This window comes from Ambystoma mexicanum, chromosome 5q (genome assembly GCF_040938575.1).
Source record: "Ambystoma mexicanum isolate Mex_15411 chromosome 5q, UKY_AmexF1_1, whole genome shotgun sequence".
NCBI classification, from domain to species: Eukaryota; Metazoa; Chordata; class Amphibia; order Caudata; family Ambystomatidae; genus Ambystoma; species Ambystoma mexicanum.
The window spans coordinates 238,632,405-238,644,543 of record NC_090933.1 but is presented as its reverse complement, the minus strand read 5'-3'; the positions used below and the strand labels follow the sequence as shown (position 1 = coordinate 238,644,543).

The following is a 12,139-nucleotide window of genomic DNA, read 5'->3' as shown; positions in this document are numbered from 1 at the left end:
TCACCATTACATTTTTGTTGTGAAACACCCGAGAGATGTGCATAGCACTTGCAGTTACTGGCAGGAAGTACATTTGAAGATGGTGAGTACACTGACCTCTACCTATTGCACCTAGAGTAGATCCACAAGATTCCAAAAGGGATTCACAGATTTCTTGCTCCCCGACTATCCTCAATGGATAAAACTGCACAGATTAACAGTGTGTCAATGTGCGCTCACTAATATAGGATATGGAGCTCAGGTTGACTCTCAAGCTAGTCAGCCCCTAGTCCCTGTTGCGTAAGAATCGGTGCAGGCACACTGTGAAACTAAACAAGACGTATCTGCTTGGTATTAGTTTACCACCTTTTGGTATCGTCTGTACTACACAAGTTGGTAGTATAACTGAGCAGCCAGGCGACTGAGCAATAACAAGAGGGTTAAATGTGAGCTGTAGAGCTGTACAATTGAAATACTTAAATACAAGTAGCCAAGTAACACTTAGACTCAAGGTTTCAGTTATAAATAGTTATTTATTTAACGTCAGTTTTAAATGAGCATTCTTTAAAAGGGCAAAAGATTGTAACGATACAAATTAACTTTGTTTCAGAATCAAACAAGCCAGTGAATAATCTTTGGATATGCTTAATGCAGTTCTCCTACACCCGGTGGTGACTTCAATCACAAGGAGACGGATAGTATTTGCATTTATATATTACACTAGCATACTTTGCAGATTCAGAGTTGTAGAAAGGTTAAGGGAAGCAAAAAGGTTAGACCAAAATTCACAGGAAATGTGAGGACAATTGAATCCTCCAAAGAAGCCTAGATAAGCCTTTCCCAGCGGTAACAGTATTTAACTGTTTAACAAGCCACAACCTATTGGGGGTGTGTCGGGGGAGGGGGGGGTGAAGAATCAATACCAAGTCAATGGATTTTGGATTTAGAAGAGTGCCTTTAGGGAGCCAGGACAGCCAGTCATTTGGACACCGTCTACGGTTCTGATGCACCTCTTGGATAAAAGTCTTGCACAAAGTTAGAGTTCAGAAAAATCTGTTGTAGGCCCACAAGCTGTTCAGCCTGTGTAAAGGGAGTTGAAATCATCTCAGAAAGTAAGTAGGTGCAAGCCTCAAGTGAGACAGCATGACTTAAGGGAAGTGCCCCATAAACCCCCCCCCCCCCCCCCCACCAAGCCCAAACCTTACCTCTGGTTAGAAGAAAAGGTGGTTCAGCTGGATTCCGTCTGGCTACAGCCAGGCAGATCCTGGTTCCTGAGCCTCTGTCGTGGGGACAAGAGGGAGGACATCTGGAGGGCTCCTGCGGCGGTACTCGGGGAAGGTCGTCAGCAGATACAGGCTCTTTTTGTTTCAGCAGCACTTTGCAGTTTCAGCGCTTTGTAAACGGCACTGATGCAGACTGCTGGACACCGGTTGGACTCTCCGTGTTCACTCGGTCCTGCACTCTGGTGAGGGGACTCAGGTGATGGATGTCCTGCTTCTGGAAGTTCCTTAGGAGGCTCATGGAGCTTTTAGCCAGATTCGTTCTGCGGCAGACGTTGCACTCGATTATGGTCCCTTGACCCCGGGCATGGGGCTTCTGCAGCAACGGCAAAGCACAGCAAGTCAGGGAGGGTGCCAAGTGGAGTTCTTCTTGGGGGTTAGTTGGCCCCACTAACACAAGGGGAGAAGTTGTTGCTGCACTGGGCAATTGAAGGTCCAGAAGGTTGCAGCGAGCTTCGTTCAGTTTCTTCTTCGGTTGTTCTTCCAGTGGTCGACTCTGCCTGTAGTCCCAAAACTCTCGCCTTTTCAGCAGGCTTCTTCCATTCATGCACAGCCTAGGCTGTCAATCACGCAATAGGGTGGTTGTCTTTTAGGACAGCCAGCCAATCGGGACTAGTTTCATTTGGGCACTCCTAGAGACAAAGGACGGGGGAGTTTCAGGACCCTCCCTCACATCCTGTCCTTCCAGACCCACTGGAGCCATAGGCAGGCTTCAGGGCTGAAGCCCGCCAAAGGGCTCAAACCTGTCTCAATGCACAGAGTAAAAGCCAAGCAAGACCTCCCAAACAACAAATGGCAAAAAAAGAAGACTGGGTCATTTTGGCAAAATGGTCACCCATGGGTGCTGTAGATGGGCAGAATACTCTGAGGGTTCAGCCTGTAGTAGAAAAGCACAATGGTAGGAAAAATTAAACCACTGCCACCAGTCATTTAAAGTGGTGAGGGTAACATAAAACTGTTACATGAGAAAGTAGGATAAGGGGCTAGTAAGTAACCCCTCCATCACTCAATATAAGATGGTGTGTGCTGGACCTACCAAGAGAAAAGGTAAGTAAAGTCAAATTCACTTTGCTATTCTTGGGAACTGTAATTCACACAAGGAAAGGTCTTTAAACCTTATGAGAAATCGAAAGGATTTCTCAGTGACGCTGCACTGAAGGTGCTGTGTCACCATACAAAAAGCGGATGCCTATGGAGTTCGTCAGACTCCAAAAACGAAGGAAACGCACAATCCAATATCTGGTAAAAACACATGAGAGAGGAAGAAAAAGGTCCCACTCACTCGGGGTTAAATTTAAAAAATGTAAAAAAGCTGAAGTTGGCCATTGAGCTGGGGCCTCTAGGGTGGAAGGATTTTAGCACAGAAATGAAAATTCTCCCAAACTCTCGTCCCCCTCACCCAGACTATGGGACAGGAGGATCTTATCCTCACCAGGATGGATCTCGTGTTGCAAGTTGGTTAAACTGTTTGCTGAGTCCACCAGCAATCTTTTGTAACCTTTGCTATGGCACTTGTTTTCATTTGTAAGCTATATGACCTACAAATACTGTTGGGCACATCTCTCTGGTTTAAGGTATAGAGCATCTGATTGAACAGTCCCTCAGAAGTTGTGACAATCTCTGGACATACAATAGGCTTTTTCAAGGGACCTTGTAAAGAAATCCCTTGGACCTAGAGGGGTCTCCATGATTCCTCACATGGGCAGGTGGCGTCTCTGTAATCTTGGTTGGAGGGGTTGTGGTCAAGCAAGGTACATGCTTCCACTTCCTCTTAGATCTTATTTTACCTGGCTTAGAAGTTTCCCTAACACCAGGATTTACACTGGAGACTTCAGCAGAAGATCCATCAGTCTTAATGTGTTTGGCCTTAGACTTGGCTTTCCTGGTTTTCCACCAGTTTTGAGAATTGCCAGTTCTCACAGGCCTAGATAGGTCTCAATTTTGTGTATCCACCCCTTCCTCAGATGCAGTGTGGTTGAAAGACTTTACAATTGAATTGGCAATAATGGAGCATGGTTTGGGCTCCCATTTAGCTAATATTCTAGTTTTTGGGGTTCTCTTTTGACAGGGTCAAAGTGGTCTCTTAAGGTTGGCTCTCTAGCCAATCTGGGTTGTTCCTGTTCTTCCTACTGGGAGGCCTGGGGATACTGAACACTACTAGTGTGTTCAAGTTATTCCCAACAGGACTCTCCCAGGCACCTCATTCTGCACACTGACAGGGGAATTCTTACTGTCCTATTGTTGCACTGAATGAGAGCTGCCAAAATAGGAACCATCTGGACAGGCCCTCCAGCAAATCTAGTGGGACATTTGGGTGCCTTGGCTTCATCCTCAGGTTTGAAAAAGCTTTCATCCACTACTGTTCTGCTGGCCCCAGTGTGTCTCATTGCAGGAGTATTCTGCCCATCTACAAGAACACTGTCCATATAATACTCTTTGGTGTTATCAACCGTGTCGTGCACATCCATATTCTGGTTTTCACAGACCCAGGGACACTAAATATACACTGGCTTGAACACCAAAGGGTTCTTCAGCCAGTAGGTGAAAACGTGCACTAGCCATTTGTACTTCTCCCCCAGGGACGAAGCTTAAGGAAGCATTGTTGACCTCTGCAGGTTTACCCTGGCATCTGGCATCCCCTTTCACGTGGTCCACAGACCAACATACAACACATTTCCCAAATGCTCTCTGGAATAGGGGTTTCTGCTGACTTCCCTTTGGTTGGGCGCCAGAGGGGTGTCACTAGACCTACCAGGTTTCCCATGGAATCTACCCTTTTTATGTTTGGAGCCCTCTTCTGGGGGTGGGAGGGGTGGAGTGTTGGAAGCAGATATTCTTCTCATTTATGTGCTGCTTTCCCTCCTTGTGAGTAGCCCCAGAATCCTGAGTGGACCTGTTGGCTACCCATGAGTCAGCAGCTTGTGCTAGTTTCTTAGGATCAATTTCCTTAAAGTAAGCCAAGTGCTGTACGCCAATCCCACCGCCTGCCACCAGCCATTTAAAGTAGTGAGGGTAACATGAGAAAGTAAGATAAATGGGTGCTAGGTAAACTCCCAGCACTCCACATAAGATGGTGAGTGCTGATCCTACCAAGAGAAAAAGGAATTAAAGTCAAATTCACTTAAATAACATTTCGTGTGTGAACTATAGTTCCCAAGAATATTAAAACCTTATGAGAAATCCAAAGGATTGCTCACTGACACTGCACTGAAGGTGCGGTGTCACCATAAAAAAAGCAGATGCCTATGGAGTTTGTCAGACTCCAAAAACAGTAACACAATCCTAATCAGGTAAAAACACATGGGAGAGGGAGAAAGGTCCCACTCACTCGGGGGGGGTCATACGTCCAGCAAAAGAGCTGGCGGTCTGCAAGGTGGAAGGATTTTTGCACAGAAATTAGATTTCTCCCCAACAGTCCCTTTAGGATTGCAGTTCTTGTGGGAGATGGCTTGCATACTTTAGGGTCTCTGCTATTGTCTGCTCGAATAGGAGACCCTTCTTCATAAGATAATTTATATTGATTCCCCACACTGCACAGATTCTTTCTCCTGAAATAACTTTGTGCTGGCACTGATATTGCTTTGCAGGATATCCACATTCACATTGGCTGGTAAAGGATAAGTTTCGGCAGTTCGAGCATCTTGTCTAGAAGAAAGGTAGCTGTCTGAAATTATAAATAATACTTGGGAGACCAGAGTTCTATACTTTGGGAAATTTGTTCATAAAATGGAATGCTTGCAATCAGAGAACTTTTGGAATCGTTTGATTTCGGGGCATAACACCGCCCTGACGACTGCAGCGGGTCAGGTCCTTTTAAACTTGGCTTAACCCAAAAAAAGCACTTAGCAGATTGGGACTAATGTTACTCTAGAAAATGTGGCATAACACAGCAGTAGTAATTAACAACGTAGAATGGGGTGCAGGCTTTTGGGGAAGTGATGGTTTTTATTTTTCTTCTTTTTTTTTCTTCCTCCTTCCTTTTTATCTTTTTTGGTTTTTAAAGGCTTGTCTTGTAATTTTGTGGAATTGTTTAAAAAAGACAACTGTATATTTAGTGTTGTAAATTGGCATTAAGTTGGTTTTAATATTTTGTAAAGATCTATTTGATCAAAACAAATAATAAATAAATAATACTCCAGGCGAGAAACAATCATATTTTTCCCATTTCACAGCACAATCTTGTGTTGTCTCATTGAACGGGCTAAGCGGGCCAGTGTTTTCTTTTTTTTAGTGTGCCACATGGCAGAAAGAAAATGTATACAGTTGTCACGTTTTTTGGCAAGTGCTAGGTAATTGTGTTTGTGGTTTTTTTGTTTTTTTAGCTGCCTTTTCTTCATAGATCCTATGGAAACCCCCTGACCTATGGAGGTAAGTGAAGCCTTTTTACTTTACTTACCTTGCATAGCTCATCTTTGTTTGGGGCACTATTCAATCCTTATGGCCATTGGTGCTGGGAGATTCTGTCTACCATTACAAAAGTCCCCCTTTGTTAACACTGCACACATAACCTTACAGTGATGTGTGGTGTGGCTATTGAGTATCCCTTTTTATCTTTTTTTTTTTTTTTTTTTTTTTTTTTACTTTATGGTTACTTTCATGATGAGTCCAGGACGGGCTGGTGGAAGCAAATAAGAACATTCTCCAGTGTGTTAGGAAAGCTTTCTCTTTTGGCAACTTTACCTCCACAGTTTTTATATAGCCCCTGCCCCCATACATTTTACTTTGTTGTTTTTTTTTTTAACCTGTTCTGCCTTGAGGGGAAGTAAAGACATTGGCTCTGCCATTTGCTCATTTGTTTTGGGGAAACTGATAAGCCCTTTGGACTACGAATACTGGGAAACTGTTTCCCTTTTACTATACATTTTTGTAACTTCATTGCACACATCTTACAATGCAGTGCAATGGGGATACTTTTGTATCACCCTAGCCTTTTACACTTGGGATTTTTGGTTTTTCTATGCGCCTAGACCAGCTGGTGGCAGCGACCATTGTTGTGCTTTTTCTAGTGTGCACATTTGTGTGTGTGTATGGCTACTAAATGTGGCTAGTGCCCTACAATGTCCATGCTGCAAACATTTCGCCACTTCTTTGGCCAATTCATTTGGCCTTCTTCCTGCCTTGGCAGGTCAGAAAATCCCATATAAGGTCATATATTTGCCTGGGAAAGCTGCTGCTGTCAAGGACTAGTGCTGCTTTTTTGTATGTGTGGCCTAGGAAGTGGGTGGGACAGTCTAGTCCCCCTCCACATCTTTGGTGACGGAGTCTGGGTCATAAGTGCAACCAATAGTTGTCCCTGATTGGACAACTATTGACTGTTTGGTGCAGATCCTTACCATTGGCTGGCTTGGACTTGCTTCCTGGCCGGATGTTGGATAAAAAGTGAACTGCTGTAGCCATTTCTGCAGATCCGCTTTGCACAGCTGACTGAAGTTCTGAAGAAGACTCCTAAAGAGCCCTATATCACTTCTGCGTCTGGCCCGGTGAAGCCCTGTTTGACCAATCCCACTACCTTCGGGCAATGGAGGACTGGAGGTAGCCTTGGTGGTTGGTTTGAGGTTTGCTAGAGTGTTGACCAGGTCTTCTATAATAATTGTCCTGAATTATGTCCATCATGATAGGTTGCGGGCTGATGCGAGAGGAACAATGTGCTTTAAGCGTTATCTTGTCTGTGAAGACATTGTTGATGGAATTTTATTTGTCACCGGATTTTGGCATCGCATTTCTGGAAGAGGATTCATCCAGTCCTTCGTAGCTCGGAAGATCCCGCTGCTCTGATAGATGCTGTGTAGAAGTTGACTTTGGCTGTGGTGATGTGTGCACTGAACTGAGGATTGTCAGTCCGGGCTTTCACCAGCACTTTTCTTCTGTGTGGCACATTTGCTTTTAATGAGTATTAAGGTGTTGGGAGAGCCCACGTGTCAGTGGGGCATTGTTTCATTTGGGGTGTGGTTAAGCGCGCTGAGCTGGACATTGACATTCTCTGAGGGGTTTGGTTTGAAGAAGCCCCTGTGAATGTGTGGTGGAGCCTGCATGAGCTGTCCAAAAGTTGGCAGGGAGGCATTTGATGACTGGAGAGGTGGTGAATACCAAGTGAAGTGTGTTTATTGTGGGTTGATTCTGTGAAGAGGTACTTGATGTCATGGTGTCTAAAATCTTTCTGGTGTTCTTATTGGCATGGCTCCCTAGCAGTTGGTCTTTGAGAAAGATGGTTTTGTGTTGTTGGTGAATGATGTTGTGATGAGGTCGGCAACTACTTGGTTAAGAAAGGGCTTGTTGATGTGGGGTGAGCTATGGAGCAGGTGATGGTAGTTGTCTTGAGTGTGGGTGTGCGAGAATTGACAGTTGGGGAGTTTGAAGGATGCAGTTGTTGTGTGCTCTTGGCTAGTGCATGTCCATTGGGTATCGTGGATAATAAGCCCTCGACCAATCTTCACATGGCAGACATTGCACCGAATGCTGTACCTGGTGGGGGTGAAGCCATCCAGGATGTGTGGAGTTGGGAGTGTGCCATGGGTTTGTGATAAAGGGCGCATCTGGGCTGTGAGTGGTGATAGCATTGTCTGCTGCACATAGTACTACATTGTGAGCATTAGATTATGTGTGTTTTGGAAGTGGAGTGTGGGTAGGGTTCAGTTGCATGGCAATGATTTCCCGCGCGAGTGGGATTCAGACGGATGGAGCACATGCTACTTTCTTCCATGGTATGCTTGAAGCATGGGTGCTGGCCCTTTCCAGGTCCTCATGAGTTGGCCTGTTCTTTGTATACCATTAGGGTGTCCAGGTGAGACACCCTTCGGATCTGAGTTAAAAAGGGGCTGGGTAGATGAGAGCAGCTAAAGACAAGCTGGGGTTCGCAGGCGGGCAGGGAAAATGTTAGGTGGCCTAGATCCATTTGTACAAGCTGATAGATTGGGGCAGATAAAAAAAAAAGCTTGTTGGCTTATGGGAACGGGCAATGCTTCCACTGAGAGTCAGCATAATTTGATTCTTAGTTAATTGAAGTTGTACATGACACTGTCTGTTTTTAGAGAAGTCCTATGTTGGTCATATTGGACATCGTTAATCGGCATGGAGTTGGGCCCCCAGAGGCCCCCCTCCTTTTATTTTTTCTTATTATTTTTTTTATTTTTTTTTTTGCAGAGGAAAAAAAACTGATATTCTGTCTGTGAATGAAACCTCCTTGCACAGGAAATGCATTAGTGTTCTCATTTTGACCAGCCTTCAGATTATCTGAATATCCTCCTGTCCTGAAGATTCTTGTCCCTCCCAGCCCTTCGGCACTAGGTCCCCCAGGTGCCCAATGACTGCCCCTTGAGGATTCTTTTCTACTGGCAATGTCCAGCATAACCTGTGCCGATCCAGTGTGCAGCAGGCTTCACAGATGACCTTGCAGTGCATGGCCATCTAATTGTGAACGTGTGTGTAGGTGTAGGTGTTGTGGATTTCAGCAAACGTTTTCCACATTGGATTAGTTTTTTTAAAATTATTATTATTATTTTTTTAATAGCACCCGGTTGCTGTACTGCACACTTTTACCCAGGGTTTGGTGTATTTTCCACGTTATTTGGTCTGTAGTAATAAGGCCCTGATCTGGTTCTCGGCTTTCAAATCTATTTAGTCTTACTTGCACATCAACAGCAAACAAAGCAAATCCCTGTTTAGGCCAATTTACTGCTGCATAGTTGGTTGTGCAGTACTTGAGATTGGTCACATCACTCAATTGGTATTTTAAGATGTATTCGGTCTTTACCCGTTAACCAAAACCATGTTTGGTCCACAATTTTTCTTTGTAATGCTGGTCCCGATATCTGGAATTTTCTGCTGGTGGATGTGCACCCTGTATCTGTATGAATAATGCTCTGAGACTTTGCAGTCATATGATCTTGGGAGCAATGCAGTTTGTTTTATTCTGTGCCCAGTGATATACATATTGTACATTCAGTATTGGGCATCAGTTCCCAACATAACATTCCTTTTTAAAATAAATGCCAATCGTGGGCTAGTTAATAACTTGTACTTGTGTGTTTTTTTAAACCCAGGTTGAGTGCTGTGCCAAAGACCTTCATTCAGGAGTGTACGGGGGCTCTGTTCACGAGGCAATGACAGATCTCATTGCTTTGATGGGTAAGTGCTGTGACCGTGCACAAGCCTTCAATTTCTTATTTTTGCAGTTTGCCATGGAAAGATTTGTTTCATAAATGTATTTTTTCTTTTTTTTTTTTACTTATCATATACTTTTTCTAAATTGTTACTGTTCAAAATGTCAGTGTTAAATTCCGTATTTATTCTCGACTCTTTTTAATATGTATACTTAGTACTTCAACTATCTCCATCCCCAATGTGAGGGCGTAAAGCCCTGATTTGACTAAACTGTAAGTTTTCCAGAATTAATCAAGCACACACAAATCGAGATGAATGCAGGTAAATGATGTGTGTGCCAGTACATAAACAAATGTAGAAAAAGAGGATACCAACTAGTTATTACAATGATGCAATGGAAGCTAGGATGGGGAAACCTTTTCATGCCAACAATGTTTTCAGTTTTTTGGTGTGATGTGATCAGTGATGCCCTACATCCTAAAATAGCACATACAAAAAGGGTGTTCCCATTGAGCAGTATTTAAACTAAAGTCCTGGAATATTCAGCATCCATGTGTGCATGGGACTTTATCACATTGTTCAAGGTGTTCATGTTCTGTTCAAGGATTACCATAAAGTCATGGGGGAAAAAGCTAATGGAACTTATTTTATTAATTTAAATGTTCTCAGGAGATCCATGCATAATAAAAACTAAGTGTACGAAGGATGAATCCAAGTGAAAATGACAATAAGAAAATAACAACAAAATAAAAAAGCATATACATAAAATGGTCATACGAAAACCAAAATATAATGCAAACCAGACAGGGATGTATTTCCAACAGGCTATGGAGTGGATGCAAATAATCACACTTGGAACCTGACTGTGCCTGACTGTAATAGTTACATTTCACAGTACTTTGAAATGAGTTTGAACACCTAGTGCCTCGATGGGCAATTGAGAAATTCTTGAAATTATGAAAATAAGGGTCAACTCCTTCAGCCAGTGCAGTGAACTGGAATGACAAATTGTTTGGCATGGGCGTGAACAACTATGGGGTTTCGGCAGAAATATCGGTTGCTAGCCACCTTCTTCAGGACGGAATGTCACTACCGCACCCTAAAAAATTTAACAAAGCACTCAATTAGTGTTATGGAGACATAATAGACCTCCATTTACCAGGAAATTTTCGCAGTGGAATATCATGCACAATACCAAGGAGGAGATGAAAAAATCGCTGCATGACAAGGAGCAAATTGGTATTGTGGGGACACCCAAACAGTACACCATGCCACTCAGACCCAATGTACAACCAATGTGTGCCACTGCCAAATGAATGGGCCACACAGGAAAGATGAATCGTGCTAAAAGCCATGTACGAGAGAAGAGCATGGAGAATGTAAATTCTGCTAATGGGCGCGTAATGCTGTGCCAAATGACAAGACAGATGTGTAGTAATTCCTCTCTCGGTAGGCTGCATCATCGGGTAGGATTGCACAGCACCTTGCCAAATGATATACTGCTAAAAGATGTCATAGGAACAATTAGTCAAGAGGTGAAACATAGCGTGTGTGAAAAATAAGACATCAAGAAAACTATACCTAAAGTGGGATGTGTTGCCAGCAGGGCAGTTTGCCAAGAAAAATAATTCCCGGTACACGTTGGCCTGTAGGTCCCAGATATGATCAGGGCATGCGAGTACTACTGTGCAACGAGTGCTCAGACACTGAGGAGGCACAGAAGTTCCAGTGCAGAGATCACGCTGTAACGAAACAGGAAAGAAGCAGCTTAAGCAGTGGGAAGAAGCCATCCCTGCAATGTAATGGGGCAAGTGATCACAAACTCGTAAGTAGAGCAGCCCGTACTGTGAACAGGGGCAGACGTGTGAAATATGAAAGCCGTGCTAACCTGTCAACGTCTCAGGTGAAGAAACAAACCTCAGACTCCAGGCGATGTAGCTGGTCAACGTTCCAGCTGATTGTAATCTGTAACCATGCTGCTTGGAAACCGAGGGGCCCACGTGACTCAAAGGCCAAAGAAGTGATTAGAGGAAAGAACGAAAGACATTATCAATGTCGTCGGTCCAAAGTAAAGACAAAGAAAAAGGACTGTAGCCACAAACTGAACCACTACATGGCATAACGTGAGTGCCATCTTGGACCAGGCAGGCTGGAAGAGGCAATGCCTGCCTCAATTGGCAGCCTGGTGTGCCAGTCAGCCAAGAAGGCGCACACATACAAATATATATAAAATCAAAAAATGAAAAGCTGGAAAAACTCCGCCAATTGAACTGAAGACAGAAAGGATACTGTATTCTGGGGGAGAAAGTAGTAAGCAGGCTGTGTCCCTCTGTTTACCACAGAGGCATTGCGTCATTGAGCCCTTGCTCTATTGTATTGCGCATAAAGAGCCATCCAGCTTCTTTATTTGCTAGCAGAGTGTGGGGTTTGGGAGCATTTTTAACAGTATCAAGTATGTCCTCTGTGGAGTGTCCATGTTCCATATAATGGCACACTAGATGGGCTGTTGCAGTTTTGCATCTAATGCGTGACTAGGGCTCAATGATCCTAGTGTGTACCGGGCATGATGTCTTGCCTATGTATTTCAGGCCGCATGGGCACTGAATGCAATAGATTGCTTATGGTGTTTTGCAATTGGTGTGATATCGAAGTTTCCTGCTTTTACCGGCCACATCAAATGATTTGATTTTCTTAGAAAAAGTACAAATGGAACAAGAGCCACAGGGAACATGGCCTATAAGAGGTCTAAGGTCCCAGCTGCTGGTAGTGGACCTGTTTGT

General features: G+C 43.9%; 1 protein-coding gene across 1 annotated transcript in view; it reads left to right on the top strand.

Annotated features, from left to right (window-relative positions):
• Nucleotides 1-12,139, top strand: part of LOC138497348 (cytosolic non-specific dipeptidase-like) — a 204,307-nt gene that overhangs the window by 68,215 nt on the left and 123,953 nt on the right. The window contains exon 6 of the mRNA XM_069620748.1: nucleotides 9,299-9,383. Coding sequence (XP_069476849.1) covers nucleotides 9,299-9,383 — 85 coding nt within the window. The remainder of the gene's footprint in view (nucleotides 1-9,298; nucleotides 9,384-12,139) is intronic.